The sequence below is a fragment of the Scyliorhinus torazame genome, chromosome 17, assembly GCF_047496885.1.
Source record: "Scyliorhinus torazame isolate Kashiwa2021f chromosome 17, sScyTor2.1, whole genome shotgun sequence".
NCBI classification, from domain to species: domain Eukaryota; kingdom Metazoa; phylum Chordata; class Chondrichthyes; order Carcharhiniformes; family Scyliorhinidae; genus Scyliorhinus; species Scyliorhinus torazame.
The window spans coordinates 4,162,527-4,186,917 of record NC_092723.1 but is presented as its reverse complement, the minus strand read 5'-3'; the positions used below and the strand labels follow the sequence as shown (position 1 = coordinate 4,186,917).

The following is a 24,391-nucleotide window of genomic DNA, read 5'->3' as shown; positions in this document are numbered from 1 at the left end:
AGGGCAACATGACATGGGCCGCATGCACCTTGCGCCGGGCCATGAGGGGGACCTGTACACTGCAGACTTCCTAACGGATGATGACGTTGAGCTTGCGGCACTGCTGTCTCCCACACCATACACCATCGCAGAGACACTCACCTCGGTTGGGCAGATAAGTGATGAGGCTCCCGGGTCACAGTCTGGTGCGCACCACACAGCCAAGCAGGTACAGCAGGTGGAATTTGGAGCAGCCGATGGGTTGGACAGTCAGAGGGCAACCCAGGCCCAGCAAACAGCTGCCACCAAGACGGTTCCCAGGTTCCTGGATATACTTGACCCACGCGGACAACCGATGCATGTGGACACTGAGGGACTGAATAACGGGATGAGGGCCATCTTCCAGGACCTGCACACACAGTTGGAGGAGTCCATTCGCGTCCAGGAGCAGGGAGTGGTGCCGCTCATCGCAGCCACCCAGGCCGACAGGATAATAGCTTCCAGGCAGTCAGGTGTCTGGATTATTTATTCCCATTTCCCTTCATGCTTGACTGCATCTCAAGTACCCTGTTTTGAAGCTAACCACAATTTTTATAAACATCTAGCTCTGATTGTTAGGTCCTCACCACATCAAAATAAGCTAAGTTCTTCCTGCTGAAAAAATGATGAATTGAAAGCAGTTATCTCTCAGAATGGAAATGCCCACCCCAGCTCAACGGACCCACCCCAGCTCAACGGACCCACCCCAGCTCAACAGACCCACCGCAGCTCAACAGACCCACCCCAGCTCAACAGACCCACCCCAGCTCAACAGACCCACCCCAGCTCAACAGACCCATCCCAGCTCAACAGGCCCACCCCAGCTCAACAGACCCACCCCAGCTCAACAGGCCCACCCCAGCTCAACAGACCCACCCAGCTCAACAGACCCACCGCAGCTCAACAGACCCACCCGTGCCAATTCCCACAGCGGGCGGGACAAGGAAATGGACCCCATTGCTATCATTTCATTCCATTTTCCTTCCGAAACACAGAAATGCTTTCTGTGTGAGGTGTCGGAATGACTGTAGATATTGGGGAACTGTGCTTCGAGTCTGTGTCAAAGTTTCAAACGTCTGTTCCTGTCTTGAACCGTTACATTGGAATTGAATTCATTCAAGTGAATTCCCTTCGGCTGATATTGTTGTATTTCATCGTTAACAAAAAAACAATAAACCATTTTCTAAATGAATCAATGATTTTATTTTGCTGTTTAAACTGCAATGTATATCTTCAGTTGAGACAAATTTGATGTGGGACATTAATGGTCTTCACCCACAAAGTAGTCACTTCAGTAATTAAACTGAAACCAGTCACAGTTTCACTGGTGCCCGACGAAGATTGATGGCGGCTGGAAAGAGAAAGAGGATTTTAGTGTTCTCTTATTCAACAGTAAGTTTCAATATCACATCAGGAGCATAAATGTAATCAACTGATAAGTTGGGATACTAAAAGCTATAATTGTGTAGAATGTGTATATACAATCCGGAGGGTGGCCTACGGGAACCGTGAGTGCTGGACCCCACCCCCTCTCCCAGACCAGGAGTGACCCCCCCCCCCTCTGATGGCACCCAGCCCTGCTGAGCAGCCCCCCCCCCAAGCGCACCACCCCACCCCGCCCCGCCACCCCCACTCCCCACAACCCCATCCCCCAATGCCACCCCCCCCAAGCCCCCGCCCTCATTCTCCCGAACACTGGGCAGCAGATCCTGTGCCCCCAGGCTACATGCCCAATTTCGAAGATGGCTACTCCCCTCCTCCGATCCCCTCAGCAGCCATTGCACTAACTTCTCTTTTATACATAGGTGTGCGAAAGGGTGCCTGCCTGACCTCCCGCTGGGGAGCCGGTCAGCTCTCGGGAGGCCGTTAGAAAGGGTGTCTGGGCTGTTAATGATAAAGAAAGTGCCCTCAATTGGTGTTAATTGGAACTTCACCATGACCAAGCGCGGAGGCCGGTTAGATCGGAAACCGATCACTGCCCGGCACGGATGCCAATTTCGGGCTCTCCCGCGATCTAACCGGCTCGTACGGACGGATCCATTAGTTCACAAGGTGGCTGTTGGATTGTGATTGAAACCCTTGCTTTTCCTGATATATATCAATGATCGAGATCTTGGTGTGCAGGAGACAACTTAAAAGTTTGTGGATGATAAAAAACTTGGCAGCATTGTAAACTGTGAGGAGGACAGTTTAGAACTTCAAAAAGATATGGACAAGTTTGTGATGTGGACAGATAGGTAGAAGATGATGTTCAATGTGGAGAATTGTTCGGTGATGCATTTTGTAGGAAGAACATGGAATACAATATAAAATCAGGAGTCAAATTCTTAAAGGGGTGCCGGAGCAGAGGGACCTGGGTGGCAGGGCTGGTGCAGAAAGCAGGAAATAAAGTATATAATATTCTGGGCATTATTAATAATGATGTAGAGTACAAGACCAAGAATGTTATGCTGAAACTATACAAGACACGAGTTAGATCTCAGCTGGAATATTGTGCACAGTTCTGGGTGCCACACAGAGTTAAAGAATTTGCAAAAGAAGCACATGTGATTTGAGAACAAACATTTTCACACAAGGAGTGGCTCAGGTCTGGAATGCACTGCCTGGGATTGTGTTGGTGGCAGATTCAATAGAGGCATTCAAGAGGGTATGAGATAAAATTCCTACAGTGCAGAAGGAGGCCATTCGGCCCATCAAGTCGGCACCGACCCTCTGAAAGAGCACCCCACTCGGCCCACTCACCCGCCCTCTCCCCGAAACCCCATAACCCCACCTAACGTGCACATTGGACATTAAGGGGCATTTCAGCACGGCCAATCCACCTACCCTGCACATGTTTGGACTGTGGGAGGAATCCGGAGCAGCCGGAGGAAACTCACGCTGACACGGGGAGAAAGCGCAAACACACAGACGGTCACCCAAGGCTCGAATTGAACCCGGGTCCCTGGTGCTGTGAGGCAGCAGTGCTAACCACTGTGTCATCATTGAAAGAATGTAGACACAATGTGCAGGGGTTGAGGGAAAATACAGGGGAATGGCAGTAGGCCACGATGCTCGTTTCGAGAGCTGTGCTGAAATGATGGGACAAATGCCCTCCTTCTACATCAGAACAATTCTGTGATTCTGAGCCAGCAAAGCCTACCTCTGGTTTCTCATTGAGGCCAGTTGCAACAATTACAGGAAGGATCAAAGACGAGTCCAGGGACGCAATTCTTCAGGTAGGTCACTCCATCATTACATTGATAAAATTTGCTCTTGTCCTTTGGATCAGCGTAGGTACCATTCGATTTGCCAGCACAGAAACCACTGCCAGGGGGTTCAGAAGGAGGGACAGCTGGCTTCAGCGTTGTTTTAGATGGAACACAAGCTAGAAGGAAATAAAATTCACTCTTTCATTGCCTGATTCAAAATCGGTCGCAAACAAAGATAAACATTGTGAAGTCAACGGCTCTGGGACACTAAAACCCCTCAGGTAGACGTCAATTCATTCCAGTATCAGGAAGGAGCTGTTTGGAAATCCAGTTGAATAAGAGAGACTGAGGAAATCTTGTAACTGTGTCTGGAGTCTAATTGATGGAGACAAATCTTGAATTGTGATTTGATTATTGTTTTATTTTAAGGCAAGTCGTACAAAATATTATTGAACTTGATAAATTTGTATTACAATCTGTTATCTTTTTAAAACACACAATAATGCAAAGCACATCTTCAAATTATTTAGCTATCAATGCAGACTGGATCTCGCAGCGAATGCAGATTCTTGACTTACCTGTTAATATTTTAATGAAGATGCCTCATGCAAAATATTGATTTTTAATGTCATCAGCCAGACATTCATGTAGATTAGGCTTTTTTGAAAAGGCCACTTTTCCTTGGCAGAGGGTGCGGGCTGACAGCAGCTCCTGTGTTTCATTTGTAAGGACACAAGCTGCCTTTTATGGAGACAAGGGGCATCATTCTCCGACCCCCCGCCGGGTCGGAGAATGGCCGTTGGCCGCCGTGAATCCCGCCCCCGCCCCCGCCGAAGTCTCCGAAGGGAGAAAAGTCGGCGGGGCGTTAATGGCGCCGCTGCCGCGGAGAATGTCACGGGTCTGCGCAAGGCAGCCGATTTTCGGCCTGCCGATATTCTCCCTTCCGGATGGGCCGAAGTCCCGTCGACGTGATGACCGTTCACGTCGACGTGAATCAAACCTCCTTTTCACCGGCATGACCCGGTGCTCCAGGCTCACACCGACCAGCGAGGAGGTGAGTGACGGCCTGGGGGGTTGGCTCTGGGCAGGAAATGGCGTGGCCGCAGACTGATTGCGTGAGGAGAGGTGTGTCTCGGCTTGTGTGTGTGTGTGTGTGCGGCGGGGGGCGGTGGTTAGAGTAGGCTGGGCTCCGGGGGAGTGCCGGGAGGGGGTCCGTGCCGGGGTGGAGGTTGGGGGTTGGGGGGGGTCCGTGCCGGGGTGGGGGTTGGGGGTTGGGGGGGGGTCCGTGCTGGGGTGGAGGTTGGGGAGGGGGTCCGTGCCGGGGCGGAGGTTGGGGGGGGGGGGTCCGTGCCGGGGTGGAGGTTGGGGGGGGGGTCCGTGCTAGGGTGGAGGTTGGGGGTTGGGGGGGGTCCGTGCTGGGGTGGAGGTTGGGGAGGGGGTCCGTGTCGGGGTGGAGGTTGGGGGGGTTCCGTGCCGTGGTGGAGGTTGGGGGGGGGTCCGTGCTGGGGTGGAGGTTGGGGGTTGGGGGGGTTCCGTGCTGGGGTGGAGGTTGGGGGGGGGGGTCCGTGCTGGGGTGGAGGTTGGGGGTTGGGGGGGGTCCGTGCCGGGGTGGAGGTTGGGGAGGGGGTCCGTGCCGAGGAGGGTGATGGGAGGGCAAATGAGTTGGTCCACCTGGCCAGGTGCCAGCCTCCAACAGTTGGACCCATGCGGTCCATGCCACCTGGCTGGGGGGAGGACGGGATATGGGCAATGATGACATGTCGTCGTTCCCCTCCCCCCCACCAGGCCGTCATGTTTTCAGATCATCCAGCGATGTTGGCTGCCGTGGTGGCAGCCGCTCATGTCTATGTTGCCCTGGATGAGGAGGAGGAGGAGCGTGCCAGAGAGGCGGCGCAGGCTGCCGCAGAGGGGCAGGCGGCAGCCGCCCAGGCTGGAGGGACACCTGACCGACAGGACGAGGAGGGGGAGGAGGACGTCGCGGCCCCACGGCAACGGAGTCACCCGAGGGCGCCCCGTGTGTACCGGCCCCGGCAGTCATACCAGGACCTCACGGACCGGGAATGCAGGAGGAGACTCCGGATGAGCCGGGAAACCGTGGCACACATCTGCCACCTGCTGGCACACCTGTCACTGCGTGGCACTGGCGGAGGACACCCTCTCCCCGTGTCCGTCAAGGTTACGGTGGCCCTGAACTTTTATGCAACGGGGTCATTCCAGGCACCGAGTGGGGACCTGTCCGGCATATCGCAGACATCGGTGCATCGGTGCATCCGGGCAGTGACAGATGCCCTTTATGCCATGGCGCACCGCTACATCCGCTTCCCCGTGGACCGGGCCAGCCAAGATGCCCGGGCCGTGGGCTTCTCTGCCGTTGCCGGGTTCCCCATGGTCCAGGGCGCGATCGATGGGATGCACGTCGCCGTGCGGCCACCTGCAGATAACAGGGCCGTGTTCACTAATAGGAAGGGGACCTATTCGATGAACGTACAGGTGGTCTGCGACCACCGCATGATGATCCTGCACGTCTGCGCCCGTCACCCAGGCAGTGTACACGACTCATTCGTGGTGTCACGGTCATCCATCCCCGGCATGTACGAGGGACGCCATCCCCGGCTGAGGGGCTGGTTGCTGGGCGACAGGGGCTACCCATTGCGATCGTGGCTGATGACGCCTATACGGAGGCCACGCAATGAGGCGGAGAACCGCTACAATGATGCCCATGTAGCGACAAGGGGAGTGATCGAGAGGTGCTTTGGCGTGCTGAAGATGCGTTTCAGGTGCCTGGACCTCCCTGGGGGTGCCCTCCAGTATCGGTCAGATAGGGTCGGCCGCATCATTGTGGTGTGCTGCGTCCTGCACAACATAGCCCAGCAGAGGGGCGATGTGCCGCAGGCAGAGGAGGGCGGAGTGGAGGAGCAGCAGGAAGAGGCGCAGTCCTCCCCAGATGAGGGGGATGGGGGCAATGGTCAGGGCAGACGGGGTAGACACAGGCGGGTGGCTGTCCACCGTTACCGGCTGGCCCAGCGGGCACGGGACAGACTGATAGCCGCCCGCTTCACTGACTAGATGGGCGTGGGAATCGGGTAGTATGGCCACAGACCGCACACCATGGCAACAGCCGACCACCCACACCCCCCACCCATCCACCCACCCAGCACCCTCACCCCCCTCCCCAACCCCACACACCCCACCCGCATGCACACCACCCCCCCCCCCCAATTGCCGATCCACCGGCGGCACAACGGGCCGGGCTCACCCAGTTGCGGGTGGACGCATGTCTATCGCAGGCCATGGAGGATGATGACAACCCGCCCTGCGATGAGCTCCTGGCTCTACATCGTTGGACTATGTCTGACCCATGGCCACAGCACCACCATCCACCCGGACCATCCCTGCATGCGGCTGTGACACTGCAGCGCACGGTCCCGTCCTCTGCCCGGGGGATGTTGATGGCGGCCCAGGGGGAAGGGGGCAGACTCACCTGGGGCTGAGGTAAGACGACCCCTCACACACACACTTGCGCTCAACGTACATGACACCCCGCACGCTTTGGACAGAGCACAAAGGCAGCTTCGGTAGGTGTAACATTGACTTTAATAACCAAAGGAGTTCATGCACGTGCCCTAGCCCCTAAAACTCATCTGTGCCCTGCACCCGTGCCAACTTACTCAGTGTCTAATTGTTTGGCCTTACGGGCCTTTTGACTACGTCTACGTGGTTCCCCAGACGGTACAGCAGAACTGGAGGTGGACTCCTGTGATTCCTGCCCTCTGACACTGGATCCCTTTGGCGGCCGTTTCCTGGGGCGTCCTGGCCTAGATGGGCCAGGCTGCGGCCCGGGCGACTGGGATGGCGAGCTGCCAGCCTGTCCTGCCCGTTGCCCACCCGATGCACCTGGGACGGAAGGGGGGGAGTCCGAGGTGTCGCGGTGTACCGGGACCTCCCCTACAGAGGGAGCCGGGACGGACTACACCACCTCCTCCTCCCTCGGGGTGCCCGATGGCCCCCAGGCCTCTACATGGGTGGGGGATGCGAACGGACTGGCCATCCGACGCGCCCCCGACATCTGGCGCTGCCAGTCCTGGAGGCCCGTGCTGGTATCGACAGGGGTCTGCAGGTTTGCAGCCATGGAGCCCAGGGGGTTGTCAAACCCTGTCTGTGACAGTGCGACGCCGGCTCGCACATGGCCACTGGCGCCGATGCCCTCAGCGATGGCCTGCTGAGACTGGGCCATGGCCTGCTGAGACTGGGCCATGGCCTGCTGAGACTGGGCCATGGCCTGCAGAGACTGGGCCATGGCCTGCAGAGACTGGGCTATGGCCTGCTGAGACTGGGCCATGGCCTGCTGAGACTGGGCTATGGCGTTGAGCGCCTCTGCCATCTGGTGTTGGCACTGGCTCATGGCCTCCTGTGAGAGGGCAGCCATTTCCTGGGCCACAGACGCCGCCTGCACGGAAGGCCCCAGGCCTCGCAAACCGTTCCCCATGTCTGACACCGTCGCACCCATTGCCTCCACCGCGGACGCCACCCGTGCGGTGTCAGCCTGGGTGGCACGCATGACCGGGACCACTCCCAGCTCCTGGACGCGGGTGGACTCCTCCACCTGCGACCGCAGCCGCCGCAAGCCACCCATCACCCTATTTGCTCGTCTCCGTGTCGGTGGTTGCATCGGATCTATGTGTGGGTGTGGTAACTGCAGGAACCCGGGATCCATCTGGGCGGCAGATGTTCGCTTGGCCTGGGCTGCCCTCCGACCGCCCGGTCCCTCTGCTGCTCCTACCTCCACCTGCTGTACCGGGACGGCTGTGTTGTGCGCACCAGTGAGTGTACCAGACGCCTCATCACTAAAGTGCCCAACCGTGGTGAGTGTTTCTGCGATGGTGGAGGGTGTTGGTGACAGCAGTGGCGTTGTGTCGTGCTCTTCGTCCCACTCTGACTCCATGGCACTTTGGGGTGGGGGTTCGTCTCCACCCATCCACTCTGAGTCACTGTCCGGTATTTCGTCTTCCCGGGTAGGGGTGTCCTGGGTAGTGCTGTCCCGGGTAGTGCTGTCCCGGGTAGTGCTGTCCCGGGTAGGGGTGTCCTGGGTCGTGCTGTCCCGGGTAGTGGTGTCCCGGGTAGGGGTGTCCTGGATAGTGGTGTCCTGGGTAGTGGTGTCCTGGCTCGGATGTGACGGGGGCCTATGGCTGCCCCCCTCATCGCTGGGTGGTCACTCCCGCACGTGACGGGGGTGTCGTCTCCCTGTTGCTCCAGGTCTCTCCGTCTCCCGTGGTGTGCGAGGGGCATCCTGCGGGCGTCGCATGCTGGAGGGTCCGGGTCTCTCCGTCTCCCGTGGTCTCCGAGGGGCATCCTGCGGGCTTCGCATGCTGGAGGGTCCGGGTCTCTCCGTCTCCCGTGGTCTCCGAGGGGCATCCTGCGGGCGTCGCATGCTGGAGGGTGCGGGTCTCTCCGTCTCCCGTGGTCTCCGAGGGGCATCCTGCGGGCATCGCATGCTGGAGGGTGTGGGTCTCTCCGTCTCCTGTGGTCTCCGAGGGGCATCCTGCGGGCGGTGTGCATCTGCGGGGATGGGTGCCTGGACGTTTGGTCCTGCGATACACAATGAAGCATGCATGGTTAGACATCAGGCAGTGATCAGGTGATACGGGGGAGGGGGATATAGGGAAGGGGGGATATGGGGACGGGCTGTTGGTGGCTCACTTGCTCGTGGGCCCCCGACCTCTGCATCAGCAACCTCCCGGTCCTCAGGTCCGCCAGCCAGTTCCAGGGCCCTTTCCTCGTGTACGGTCAGTGGCCTCTCATCAGCGGGCCCTCCTCCAGGCCTCACATGCTCCCTATTGTTGTGTGCGCGCTTCTCCTGGGGGGGGGGGGTGGCAGGGGTAAAAGGCAACACTGTTAGGCAGGTATATGAATGCACGCCATCGGTTGCGCGTGCATTGCAGAGGTTAAGGTTAGGGCTGGATTCACTTGGGGATATGGGGGATATGGGGGAGGGGGGATATGGGGGATATGGGGGAGGGGGGATATGGGGGATATGGGGGAGGGGGGATATGGGGGATATGGGGGAGGGGGGATATGGGGGATATGGGGGAGGGGGATATGGGGGAGGGGGGATATGGGGGAGGGGAGATATGGGGGAGGGGGGATATGGGGAATATGGGGGAGGGGGGATATGGGGAGGGGGGATATGGGGAGGGGGGATACGGGGGATATGGGGGAGGGGGGATATGGGGGATATGGGGGAGGGGGGATATGGGGGAGGGGGGATATGGGGAGGGGGGATATGGGGGAGGGGGGATATGGGGAGGGGGGATATGGGGGAGGGGGGTATGGGGGATATGGGGGAGGGGGGATATGGGGGAGGGGGGATATGGGGAGGCTCACCCTGCCTGCTCTGACGAGGTCGTTCACCTTCTTGTGGCACTGGGTGCCTGTCCGTGGTGTCAGGGCCACAGCGGTGACGGCCTCTGCCACTTCCCTCCACAGACGCCGGCTGTGGCGTGGGGCAACTCTGCGGCAGTGCCCGGGATACAGGGCGTCCCTCCTCTGCTCCACCGCGTCCAGGAGCGCCTCCACATCGCGTGACTCGAACCTCGGGGCTGAGCGACGGCCAGCCATCCAGTCGGGTGTTGCGGTCGGGTGTTCCGGTCGGGTGGGGGGGAGCTGCACGGCCTTATGAGCCGTCACGCCGTGCAGCGCGTATGACGCTGCACGGCGTGAACCACTGCGCAAGCGCGGATCCCGTTACGTCGCTGCTAGCCCATTTCGGGCCGGAGACTATCGTCCCATTTTTATGACGTGACGCAAGTGGGATTTGCGCCGTTTTTTGCACCGATCGGCGGACTTTCCGCCGATAACGGAGAATTTCGCCCATGGAGACCTCAGAGTGAGGTCCTGCTCTTTTGTGATCTGGGGCGAGATTCTCCGAAGTCCCCGCCGGTTGCCGAAGTCTCCGGCGCCGGAGATTCGGCGGGGGCTGGAATCGCGCCGCGCCGGTTGGCGGGCGCCCCCATGCGATTCTCCGGCCCGGATGGGCCGAAGGCCTGCCGCTAAAATGCCTGTCCCGCCGGCGTAAATTAAACCACCTACCTTACCGGCAGGACAAGGCGGCGCGGGCGGGCTCTGGGGTCCTGGGGGGGGCGCGGGGTGATCTGGCCCCGGGTGGTGCCCCCACGGTGGCCTGGCCCGCGATCGGGTCCACCGATCCGCGGGCTGGCCAGTGCCGTGGGGGCACTCTTTCCCTTCCGCCTCCGCCACGGTCTCCACCATGGCGGAGACAGAAGAGACTCCCTCCACTGTGCATGCGCGGGAAGCTGTCAGTGGCCGCTAACGCTCCCGCGCATGCGCTGTCCGGAGACGTAATTTCCGCGCCAGCTGGCGGGGCACGAAAGGCCTTTTCCGCCAGCTGGCGGGGCGGAAATTCGTCCGGCGCCGACCTAGCCCCTCAAGGTTGGGGTTCGGCCCCCAAAGATGCGGAGCATTCCACACCTTTGGGGCGGCGCGATGCCCGTCTGATTTGCGCCGTTTTGGGCACCAGTCGGCGGACATCGCGCCGTTTCTGGAGAATTTCGCCCCAGATATTGGATTTTGAACAGTTAAAGAGAGACTGGCAGGGCCAACAGCCATAACCTAATTTTCTTTCTGAAAACTCTCTCATCAAACCTGAGCTATTTGTGATTTGAAAAAACCAGCAGAAGAACTTATTGCTGCAAATGAGGATTTCTAAAAAAAACAATTTGGAATTAAAAATGCAATCTCCAGAGGAAAAAGCTTGATAAACCAGCAGATTCTGTGGACCAGGCACCATGAGCAACAAAGAAGCATCTAGTTAGTCTTTTATCTTCGCCCTGAGTCTATTTGTTACTTCACCAAGCTTTTAATATCTGAGGGGAGAGGGTGGAAAAGTGGTATTGCCGCTAGACTAGTAATCCAGAGACCCAGGGTATTGTTCTGGCGGCGTGGATTCGAATCCCACCAGGCCAGATGGTAGAACTTGAATTCAATAAAATAAACCAGTGGTAATTGTTGTAAAAAACAATCTGGTTCACTAATGTCCTTTAGGGAAGGGAATCTGTCATCCTTACAGTTCTGGACTGCGTGTGACTCCAGACCCACAGCAGTGTGGTTGAGTCTTCAATGTCCTCAGGGATGGGCAACAAATGCTGGGCCCCAGCCAGCAACACCCACATCTCATGAACAAATAAACAAACTCTGTTGTTGGGTGGGCGTACGGGTTGTGTGTTTTGTATGTTGGGGAATGACTGGTGAGACATTGGCATTGTCTAAAAAAACCAGCTTATTAGATTTAACTGAACAATATACAGATATACACACGTGTGAAGCTAGAAACATTCTCACTCTCAACTACTCGCCATTGTAGCATCATCTCTTGTATTATCATTATGGCCAGTGCTGTTTATACAGACTCCCTTTCAAATTTAAACTCTTGACTATGAGCTCTAACCAACTCAGTACTGGGACACAGAGGAACCAGCTGACCCTGCTTAACAACATGGACCACTATTCTACTGTGTGTCACACCCGGGGGTTTTAGCAACTTGCTGCTTGTGGATGCTGGGAAATATTTAATTAGTCACATTTCTGTGCTTCTCACAATATTGAAATTAATATTATTTAAATACCCCAAATATTATATTATAATAATATAATATTTCACCTGATTCACCTGAAAGGTGGTGATTTGAAACAAACTTGTTGGACATAACCTGGTGTTGTTAGACTTCTTACTGTGCCCACCCCAGTCCAACCCTGGCATCTCCACATCATATTAATTATTAGTTGCTGTCCATGCTGACTTTGTGACAGAAACGAATAATCAGCTCCAAGAATAAAGAATCCTGACATTTACCGGATGAAATTCCAAGCCCAGTGTGCAGCGCATTAATGAGAGGATACGGCCCTTGGTTGCAGAAAGAACCAGAGAAATCATCCATAGCGAGGGTCCACACCATAGCTCCTCCAAAGTTGTTCTTCGTCAGCCACTCCGCCTGAAAGACAATGTTCACAATTTTAATTCACAAATCCTTGCTTGCAATTAACGTTTACCTCAGATCTCACTTATGCTCCCCAAGGCGGTATTGGCTTTACCTTTCCTGATATATATTAATGGTGTACAGGACTCAATTTCAGGCTCAAAAGTCCATAGGCAAGTTGGGGGATGGGCAGACAGATGGCAAATGACAATCACTGCAGAAAATGTGAAGAATTTGTTTTAATGGTAAAAACATGGAATTCAATAGAAATTAATCGATACAACTTTGATAAGGCTGCAGGAGGCGAGGGACAGCAGTGTACATTTGCTTAAATCATTGAATGTGATAGGAAAGGTTGTGAATGGTCATCAACGCACACAGTATCCTGGGCTTTATTAATAGGGGCATAGACTACAGGAGCAAGAAGGTGCTGCTGAACTTGCATAAATCACTAGTTCGGTCTTAGCTGGAATAGTGAGTTCAGTTCTGGACACTATACCTCAGGGAGGACGTGTGGGCATTCGAGGATGCTGAAACGATTAACAAGAATGGTTCCAGGAAAGAGGAAGTTCAGATCTGAAGGAGAGTTTGGAACGGTTTCACTTTGAGAAAAAAATTGCTGAAGGGAAATTATGGGCACGGTCCATCAAAAGGGAAAAATAAAAACGTGTTGAACATCGGTTTAGCAAAGATACCTTGGCTGCAAAGCTTTTCACGTTGTCATATCCAATCCAGGTTTTGGCATTATAAGCATATGGAACCATCTGTGGAGCATCCCATGCGGAAGTGCCAGTTTTCAAAAATAAGCAAATCTGTGAGAAGAGTGAGATATTAGGATTCAAGTCATCAGTGGATACAAATGATCAGCGATTTGCGATGCTCTCAATGTACACTGAGAAGCATTTCCAATTCATGTATCATTAATCTTTTATTCAGCTATAGTTTTCTCTCAATTGCACGCTTCAAACTGGGTCACTGTTCTTTATTGCTGTTGAACAAATGTTTTTATTCAGAAATAGCAAATGATGGTTAATATTATCCTTTACTACAAGGTAACCATTGATTCCCCACGTGGCACGTTTCCAATCTGAGGCACTGCAGGAGACAAAGAAGATCTGGACATCACTCAGGATCATGATAAAGAGATTGATTCGAGGAATAGCATCAACACAAGCTTCCTTACCCTTCCAACGATGTGGAAATCAGGCACAGGCAGTCACACACACTACTCAGGATTACCTCTACTACTTGAACCTAAAAGCCTGTGGTTTCTGCAGGGAGAGAGGTTGAGGATGTAAAATGCTATACTCTCCACTTCACCTCGATGTGTATTTCCCAAGACTGACAACAATGGCCAGAGTAAGACAGTCAAACACCTCCTGCTGATGGAGGCTGTGACATTGTGTCTCTGATCATCAGAGTGTGATGTCACACGTTTCAGCTCCTGGTAGCTAAGCTGGGCGATGCCATGTGTTGTGAAGCTGGCAGAGGCAGCGGGACCTTCATACACGGGGCAGATGATCAGATAGAGGTGTCCTGGGTAAGGATGTCAGAATGCACGGCCTGTTTTAACACTGAGCCATTCGGGAAACTATCGTCACTTTAGGGGTTGGTTTAGCACAGTGGGCTAAATAGCTGGCTTGCAATGCAGAACAATGCCAGCAGCCTGGGTTCAATTCCCGTACCGGCCTCTCCGAACAGGTGCCGGAATGTGGGGACTAGGGGCTTTGCACAGTAACTTCATTGAAGCATACTTGTGACAATAAGCGATTATTATATTATTATTAATATTGCTTGAATTGGACAAGGGCAGTAAACGTTTGTTTTAAAAATATGTTTGAACATGCTACTTAATCTGCCTGAGGACATTCCTATGATTGAGGTCATTTCTCACAGTAAAGTTTGGATTTGTCGGGGTGCAAAACTCAATACTTGGTTAATTTGTCTTTGCAAATAAAACATTTCATGGAATAAAGGATCTGCACCAGTCTTAATACCTCATAATAGGCCAAGGTTCCAGTTGCTCTGGTGTATTTCCCAGCTGGTCCAGGACCTCCAGATGGGGCTCCAATTCCATGTTCGGATGTGGTCAGTTTGAAGGTATGGCCATATGTAGCGAATCCAATATTCAGTTTCTCTGCAGGAGCTCCCTGACTTTTCCAGTAATTCATTGTAAATTCCTACAGAAAAAAACATGAAAGTATCTGCTGGAAAGGCATTCTGACACATCATGTGGAAGACAGTTAGCCATTGGAAATAATAAATATGATTCGATTCTATTTTCGTGAACACTTACCACATTAAAGTGGATGTTGGAGTAGCGTTTGTCATTTGGAAGAGGATAAAGAGGGCTATTTTCTCCAGTGACAATATTCCCGGATCCAAAGAAATCGTAGGTCATCACATTGAAAAAGTCCAAGTATCTGTGTGAGAAGAGATGAGTTACAGATATCCTTTTCACTAAAATAACTGGTAATTGTCGAACAAACTCTGACAATTAAAACGATTGAAAATACAAAAGGGATTGCATTTATCTAGGATCTTTTATGGTCTCAGTATGTCCCAAAGCAGTTCACAGATGATGAATTATATTCACTGTCGGTGTCGCATTGAGATCAGTGGCCAATGAGATTGATTTGATGCTATTGGCTGTGGAAAAATGTTCAGCAGAACTCTGGGAGAACTCTTCCTTGAATAATACCATGGTGCCTTTTTCATCTGGTTAAGAATCAGGACTTCACTTCAACATCACATCCGAGAGACGGCAGTGCCTCCCTCCCTCAGTATGGCACTGAGTGTTAACTAATACAATGTAATTCAGTTGTGGCCTGACTCACCCACATGCCTCTCTATTACACTGTCCCCACTGCTTCCAGGTCTCCGCAATGCAACAGGGACCAGAATGGACGTAGGAAATATATTCTCCGCAAAGCAAAATGCAGCAGAATCTGTCATTTTTACATCACAAGCCAACTGATGAAAGAAGAGATTCTCCATTCAGGGGTCAAGAAGTGACAGAAGACAAGATTATTGAAGAGGGGGATTCGAAATGCATGGACACTTCTTTTATAACACAAAAATATCTTCTTCAGAAAGTAAAAGAGTGAAATGTTCTCCTTGTTTCCTGAGTGACATTGTTCTCTCAATGAAAACCATAAGAAACATTTCTGAATATCTGGTCATCAACGTTTTGGGGCTTTGCTGTGAGTATATTACTCTATAGCTGGGAAAGGTGGCACATAATTCAAATGTGTTTTCCTGTCGTTCCCCTGCTTTTCATATTTTACCCTTCATTGAAAAAAAGGAGCATTTGTCCAGCTTGCTCAGCATCACCCAGCTTCTGAATACAGCTTAACCGGGGCATTCCCAGTCACTAAACAAACTATTAAATCCAAAACCCCAGCTTCTGAATACAGCTTAGCCGGGGCATTCCCAGTCACTAAACAAACTATTAAATCCAAAACCCCAGCTTCTGAATACAGCTTAACCGGGGCATTCCCAGTCACTAAACAAACTATTAAATCCAAAACCCCAGCTTCTGAATACAGCTTAACCGGGGCATTCCCAGTCACTAAACAAACTATTAAATCCAAAACCCCAGCTTCTGAATACAGCTTAACCGGGGCATTCCCAGTCACTAAACAAACTATTAAATCCAAAACCCCAGCTTCTGAATACAGCTTAACCGGGGCATTCCCAGTCACTAAACAAACTATTAAATCCAAAACCCCAGCTTCTGAATACAGCTTAACCGAGGCATTCCCAGTCACTAAACAAACTATTAAATCCAAAACCCCAGCTTCTGAATACAGCTTAACCGAGGCATTCCCAGTCACTAAACAAACTATTAAATCCAAAACCCCAGCTTCTGAATACAGCTTAACCGGGGCATTCCCAGTCACTAAACAAACTATTAAATCCAAAACCCCAGCTTCTGAATACAGCTTAACCGGGGCATTCCCAGTCACTAAACAAACTATTAAATCCAAAACCCCAGCTTCTGAATACAGCTTAACCGGGGCATTCCCAGTCACTAAACAAACTATTAAATCCAAAACCCCAGCTTCTGAATACAGCTTAACCGAGGCATTCCCAGTCACTAAACAAACTATTAAATCCAAAACCCCAGCTTCTGAATACAGCTTAACCGGGGCATTCCCAGTCACTAAACAAACTATTAAATCCAAAACCCCAGCTTCTGAATACAGCTTAACCGGGGCATTCCCAGTCACTAAACAAACTATTAAATCCAAAACCCCAGCTTCTGAATACAGCTTAACCGAGGCATTCCCAGTCACTAAACAAACTATTAAATCCAAAACCCCAGCTTCTGAATACAGCTTAACCGAGGCATTCCCAGTCACTAAACAAACTATTAAATCCAAAACCCCAGCTTCTGAATACAGCTTAACCGGGGCATTCCCAGTCACTAAACAAACTATTAAATCCAAAACCCCAGCTTCTGAATACAGCTTAACCGGGGCATTCCCAGTCACTAAACAAACTATTAAATCCAAAACCCCAGCTTCTGAATACAGCTTAACCGGGGCATTCCCAGTCACTAAACAAACTATTAAATCCAAAACCCCAGCTTCTGAATACAGCTTAACCGAGGCATTCCCAGTCACTAAACAAACTATTAAATCCAAAACCCCAGCTTCTGAATACAGCTTAACCGGGGCATTCCCAGTCACTAAACAAACTATTAAATCCAAAACCCCAGCTTCTGAATACAGCTTAACCGGGGCATTCCCAGTCACTAAACAAACTATTAAATCCAAAACCCCAGCTTCTGAATACAGCTTAACCGAGGCATTCCCAGTCACTAAACAAACTATTAAATCCAAAACCCCAGCTTCTGAATACAGCTTAACCGGGGCATTCCCAGTCACTAAACAAACTATTAAATCCAAAACCCCAGCTTCTGAATACAGCTTAACCGGGGCATTCCCAGTCACTAAACAAACTATTAAATCCAAAACCCCAGCTTCTGAATACAGCTTAACCGGGGCATTCCCAGTCACTAAACAAACTATTAAATCCAAAACCCCAGCTTCTGAATACAGCTTAACCGAGGCATTCCCAGTCACTAAACAAACTATTAAATCCAAAACCCCAGCTTCTGAATACAGCTTAACCGGGGCATTCCCAGTCACTAAACAAACTATTAAATCCAAAACCCCAGCTTCTGAATACAGCTTAACCGGGGCATTCCCAGTCACTAAACAAACTATTAAATCCAAAACCCCAGCTTCTGAATACAGCTTAACCGAGGCATTCCCAGTCACTAAACAAACTATTAAATCCAAAACCCCAGCTTCTGAATACAGCTTAACCGGGGCATTCCCAGTCACTAAACAAACTATTAAATCCAAAACCCCAGCTTCTGAATACAGCTTAACCGAGGCATTCCCAGTCACTAAACAAACTATTAAATCCAAAACCCCAGCTTCTGAATACAGCTTAACCGAGGCATTCCCAGTCAATAAACAAAATATTAAATCCAAAACCAAACAAGAAACAGAGCTCAGACTCGAGTACATCAATTGAACCTCTCTCTTCATCTGCCCTATATTGTCTGTGTGACTAACATCGATACTTACTTTCCAAGTTCAGCAACCTCATAACTCACTTCAACGATACCCATTCCAGCAGCAACAGCAAGTGAGAGCAGCATTCGGGGTTGTCCTGAACTTTTCGCCTCAACTTCAAAAGCTGCCACCATTTCCTAGAAATTAAAAGTTAATCACATTTCTCTTAACAACAGATATTCCCCAAATGGGGTTCAAACACAGACTAAAGAGTTGTTCAGCTTCAAAAAATGTACACACGGGTAAGTGACAAATAATAATTTACTTCAACTTAAAATATAGTAATAGAATTTACAGTGCAGAAGGAGTCCATTTGGCCCATTGAGTCTGCACCAGCTCTTGGAAAGAGCACCCACTTAAGCCCACACCTCCACCCCATCCCCATAACCCAGTAACTCCACCTACCCTGAGGGCAATTTAGCATGGCCAATCCAACTAACCTGCACATCTTTGGACTGTGGGAGGAAACCGGAGCACCCGGAGGAAACCCACGCACACACGGGGAGAACGGGCAGACTCCGCACAGACAGTCACCCAAGCCAGGAATCGAACCTGGGGCTGAGAAGCAACTGTGCTAACCACTGTGCTACCCTGCCGCCCGCAGGTTTATTTGGAATGACCTGATGAAGGAGCTACGCTCTGAAAGCTAGTGATTCCAAACAAATCTGTTGGACTTTAACCTGCTTTTGTAAGACTTTTTACTGGGCCCACCCCAGTCCAACGCTGGCATCTCCACATTTTAAATATAGTCAGAGGTAGGACCAGGGTTAAATGGAACCTGGATCAATAGCTGCTATTGCACAGTAACCAGGGCAGTGCTGAATGAGGAAGCCATTTTCACATTCATCCTTCTGCATTCAGAGTCGGTAATCTTCTAGCCTCTGGAGTGGAGCATCTACATTTTGAAGATGCTCTTCATCATTCTTTCCAGGAACTAAGATATTGGGCATGATTCATCCCAAAAATGCCCAAGTCCGATTGCGGGTGCATTTGGTGGGGTGTCTCTCTGCGGCTGCATTGTCGAAATTGACACAGCTATTCAACAGCTCTTTTTGGGTCTTGGGGTGTTTCTCCCCATCGAGGCCACACTTAGAACGTTTTCCTGCACCGAGGAGCTGAGCTCGCCAGGAGGACCAACTCTTGTCAGCCCTGGGAGCCATTTTGAACGGCTGCCCTGATCACTAAGCTTCCCCCTTTTCAAAACCCCTGCTTTCAGGAACCTCCCTTCACTCCTCCCAAATAGATTTTGTCCCCTCAACCACCCTCCCCCCAGCCCCTCTTTCATGGGCATAACCCCCCCCCCCGGCCGGGCGCCAACCCCTGGCAGTGCAAACCTGGCACCCAGGTACCTTGGTGCTACCACCCAGGGACTCAGGGAGTGCCCTAGCATCCTGACAGAGCCAGGGTGTCCATGTCCCAGAGGGAGTCCCAGGGTACTGCCATACCCGGTTCCTGACCACCCAGCGACTCTAATGGCCTGAGAGACCCTCTGAGGTGAGCCGTGAGGGTTTTAGCACGATCGGCTAAAAGCCCCAGTTCTACACTATTGTTGCAGGATACTGCGCTCCCTGAACTGTTCCAGATCATTCTGGGCAGAGCATGTAGCAAACATCTTTTTGATGTTGTTTCCTCCAAGGTCTCTGTTTAAATGTTGGTTTCTTTGATGTTTTCTACCGCTATTTGTCACCCCTCCATCGCCAGCTTTGTTTTTAGCTTCTTCGTCCTTTTCGGATGTCTGTGCACAGATGAACGATTTTTCAATATTATTTTTTTCTTCTCCAGGACCCTGTCAGCGTGGTTCCTCGTCGCCACCTTTTTTTGTGGCACCTTTAAAGGATAGGCTTGCCGACCACAAAGTTACAAACCGCAAGACCTTTATTGGAAAGGTGTTTACTCTACAGGCTGCTGGGATAGGTTGCCCGTTTGCCCGCGCAAATGGCCAATGACATCAGCAATATGTCATGTGATCGTACTCTTAACGTGACCTTGTTCCAACTAAGAGCTAACATGAATCCACAACAGTTTCATTTCACCTTCCACAAATTCCGAGAAATGTTCTTTTCAAACTGTCTTTCTCTGTAAGAACAATTGGTTAGGTCTCAGATCAGCCATGATCTCATTGAACAGTGAAACAGGCTAAGAGCTCAATGACTTGTGCCTGTTCCTATGTTCCGTGTCCTTAGTGAGGATCTTGGAAGGAAATTTCACTTGGCTAACAGGTTTGAAAGGTGCTTTATTTTAGCTACGAGACGAAGCATCCTGTTAAATATGTTTGGTCCTACCTGTGCTAACAGAGTTAAGAGATGTTTGCTTCCTGCCCCAGGGTATTCCCAGTCAATATCCAAACCATCAAACCCGTAATTGCGCAGAAAACTAATCACAGATGTTATGAAAGTTTGGCGATTTTCTTTTGTGGAAACCATGGCGGTGAACCTAGAGGAGAGGACAATGTTAAACAAGGTCAGCACTGGTGTATTGTGGTTGCAGGAATTATCACTCAAACCTTTAAGAACTGGGGGTGGGATTCTGCAGTCGCCGATGCCAAAATCGACAGCTTTGGTCGCGCGTAGCCTCATCCGTCGGGAACTCGGTGTGGCGGCTGCGGACTCAGTCCAGCACCGCCACAGTCGGGGGAGGGCCGATCCGCGGGCAGGAGGGACGTTGCCAGAGGCTGGAGGCACTGTGGGGGGGTGTCAGGGGTGCACGGGCCGGCCATACGGGCAGCACTATTTTGCGGCCGGGTCCGTGAGCAGCCAGCGCCATGTTGCACGGCACAGTCGCTGCAGACTGCCGCCATGTTGCACGGCACAGTCGCTGCAGACTGCCGCCATGTTGCACGGCACAGTCGCTGCAGGCTGCCGCCATGTTGCACGGCACAGCCACTGCAGACTGCCGCCATGTTGCACGGCACAGTCGCTGCAGGCTGCCGCCATGTTGCACGGCACAGTCGCTGCAGGCTGCCGCCATGTTGCACGGCACAGTCGCTGCAGGCTGCCGCCATGTTGCACGGCACAGTCGCTGCAGGCTGCCGCCATGTTGCACGGCACAGTCGCTGCAGGCTGCCGCCATGTTGCACGGCACAGTCGCTGCAGGCTGCCGCCATGTTGCACGGCACAGTCGCTGCAGGCTGCCGCCATGTTGCACGGCACGGCCTGTAAAGTAAAAATGGGAAAATATGTCATTTGAAACATGGAAGTCTGGCAAAACCTGAACTGAGGGTACATGAAAAAATGTCGGGAAAAATCCCACAAAGGACAGCAGCTGCAAAAGAAGGTTTTGAAATGCAGATAGTCTTTATCAAACAGGTGTTAAGAAAACAGCTTGTGACTGCTCAAGCTGTAAAACTGATGCCTGTCTTTCAAGTTAAAGCAGACTGAACTTTTAGTTACATGAAGGGAAACAATATTTTGTACCTTCTTTGAAGTTAATTATTTTAGTAAGCAGTTATTAAAGAATTGCCAGGATCTTCAGTTGAATTAGGTGACAAATGTTTAGGTGTGAAAACTTGCTGATACCAGTTGAATATGGGAAGCCGGAGACGACGTGTCAACGAAAGCACAAGTTAACCCCAAATCGGAGTCAGAGTTCTGACAAGCTAAGGGCACTATTTGGTAATAAAGCAACTTTAGAAGTGACAGGAACCAGAAGCCCTCTAGGATCAAAGCACTTTTGAACTTTACAAAGGAAAAAAATGTAATCAGAGTTCCATGAACTAAAGTCATGCTTAACATGAATACATAGTCGTGTTAGAAGTAATTAAGATTAAAGGTACATTGAACAATCAAGAGCAAAACAAAGTTACTTGACGATAATGTCATATAAACTTAATAACTGCTAGAAGGGGAATATAAACCCAAAATCGGTAACAGCCAGCAGAGTCAGCTCTCATAGCTGCCCTCGGTCATGGGAAGGATCGAACTCATAAACCGAGCAGAACAGCGAATCCATCAGGAGAAAACCAAAAGATAAAGAAGAGAGGTTTTCAAGGTAGACCTGAAGGTCTTTTCAACCAACCAGGAGAATCCAGAAGGAAGATATTTTTACTTTTCTGTAAAGACAGTGATTGCATCTTTTAAAAGAAAAAATATAATAATAAAATAACCTAAAGTTTTAACCTGAAACAGTGGTTATTACAAAGTCTACTTTACTTCCTTAGCAACGCTGAACCCAGGCTAGTAAGTGGGAAGTATATGAAATCTTCTATGAAGATATGGGTAAGACCGGGGGACAACTTGAAAATATAGATTGACCTGAATAGCACCGACCTAAGTCTGCATTAGAGTCAGAGAGTGAGAATCCCTGTTCACCATTTAGAATGTCCTATTGACACTTTTTGGTATAGGGGGAATTCTAAGAATAGTGGTGAGTTTTTTACTTCAGGCCACGGACCCGGCAATTCTCCGGGCTGTGTGGCAGCTAGAATGCCTTGCTGCTAGCCCCCAGCCAAATGGAAAATAGGTGGTCATTTTACGCCATAACCTCAAAATCAGAGAATCCTAATTTTTTACAATTTTGAAGTATAAATGGAAATCAATTCTAATCAGCTGTGGTATGGCGCTGTATTGTTGCTGCTCTCGATATTCCATTGGATCAACCTTCATTGGGTGTATAAACCTAAATTGTGTTTTTGTAAACATTATTCCAGTCAAATATCATCTTATAAATAATGTTTGAATAATGTTTTACAGACAGATGAACATAGTCACATTATGTTCATTAACAGACATTCTTTATGTTTATCTAAAACTACCTGGTTATCATTTCCAAATCTATCTCTTTAACCTTAGCGTGATTTACATTCTGGGAAATGGGGGGAAAAAGCACGTTTCGCCCAACACTATAACATTTTAATCTTACTTCTGAGTTCCAAAGTTCCAGCCTCCGACGGACAGGAGCGTTTTAAGGTTTTGATTTCTGTTGAACAAATTAACAAATTGTTCTTTTATAATACGGAACACAAGCAAATGCGTTTTTCACACAACAGGAACCACTAAAAATCATTATTGTCCTAATCTGTTACTGCTTCCTCATTTTGGTGCTAAACTTTAATTGAACTGAAATACTTTAGTGCAGAAAATACATTTCTCATGCTGTGCGCCAGGGAAGGGGACATTGGGTTAAAGAGGGGATATGGACATTGCTATTAATGGCAGCATCTGTTGCCAGCTGTTATTATACTTGGGCAAATGTTATAGAAGCTCTTGTGGAGCAATGCCACTGCCTCTGAACAAAATGTAGCAAAGCTCAAATACCCAAGGCGTTTAACAACACTCACTATTGGGCTACAATAATGGGGAGTGGTGTCAATTTAGTGAAAATATTTAACACCCATTGATTGGTGCTTGTTGGTATCTCAATCACTCCGAGTTGTTGAACAGAGTGGAAATTCCAGCTCCCTCACAGCCCAGTGTTTCTGCACACACGTGTGTGTACACGGCACCTTGCATGACACACATGTGGCAGCCTGTGCTCCAGCATTCTCTGAGATTCAGGCAATATTCCGCACATGTGGCAAGTACAATCTAGCTGACACTAATTAAAATAAATTCTCCAGTTGATCGGTTAGCAAATGGAATTTTACAATATTGAATGAATATAAAATGTATTTTCTGTAAATATGGGACAACACGGTGACATCATGATAGCGTCAGACATTGTCAGACCCACTGGGCATCGACTCATCTCTGCCAATGGGACACAAATCAACAAAACTCAATTTCACCCAGGAATCACCTCCCTGACTGGGTCAGTCATCTTTTATTGACATAACATTGGGCATCATTTTTCAATGTTCAACGGAACATGAAATGACCTGAAACTGGATGGCACAGCGGCACAGTGGTTAGCTCCGCCGCCTCACAACTCCAGGGACCCGGGTTCAATTCCGGCCTCAGGTGACTGTGCAGAGTCTGCACGTTCTCCCCGTGTCTGCATGGGTTTCCTCCGGGTGCTCCGGTTTCCTCCCACAGTGCAAAGATGTGCAGGTGAGGTGAATTGGCCATGATCAATTGTCCTTAGCAACCAAAAGGTTAGGTGAGGTGGGTTTACTGGGTTAAGGGAATAGGGTGTGGGGCCTGACCCTAGGTACGGTACTCTTTCAGAGGGTCGGGGCAGACACAATGGGCCAAATGGCCTGCTTTTGCACTGTAGTGATTCTATGTGATTCTATGATTCTATATTTAGAATTGCAGGTACATTCTCAATAATAATAGAAAAATACTACTTGTTCTTAAGGCTGTTGAATGAGTAGTAAAGAGTCAGATCATTTGCATCTAAGTTGGTGATTTTATTGTCCTTCATCCCAGCAAAAGCGTAGATCAGATGTGTGCACAAGCAGGGATCCAAATCATCGATCTTGAACTTCCCCTCTCCTGGTCTGTACTGAGCCCAGCTTGTAAAATAACAAACCAGTCTGGAGGCAGAGCCTGAGAGTGAGGAAAAGGGAAAATTAGTGATTTGCTATGTTGTAGGTGTAACATAAGTGACTTCCTTGTGGTGCACTTCAACACGTTTATTAAACTATTTACACTTCTAGTACTCAGGTTCGACACTACTGCTAATCCTACTATAGCCACCCAGACTGACTAACCAGTTGCTGAAA

General features: G+C 50.5%; 1 protein-coding gene across 1 annotated transcript; it reads right to left on the bottom strand.

Moving 5' to 3' along the window:
- Positions 1-1,197: 1,197 nt before the first annotated feature.
- LOC140393650 (acidic mammalian chitinase-like) lies at positions 1,198-24,191 on the bottom strand. Its single transcript, XM_072479930.1, has 10 exons — positions 24,014-24,191; positions 22,648-22,704; positions 20,073-20,223; positions 17,803-17,927; positions 14,496-14,622; positions 14,197-14,379; positions 12,895-13,011; positions 12,076-12,214; positions 3,161-3,385; positions 1,198-1,369 (listed from the first exon to the last, which is right to left on the bottom strand). The coding sequence occupies exons 1-9, from the start codon at positions 24,088-24,090 to the stop codon at positions 3,171-3,173; spliced, it is 1,191 nt and encodes a 396-aa protein (XP_072336031.1). The 5' UTR covers positions 24,091-24,191; the 3' UTR covers positions 1,198-1,369; positions 3,161-3,170.
- Positions 24,192-24,391: the final 200 nt, after the last annotated feature.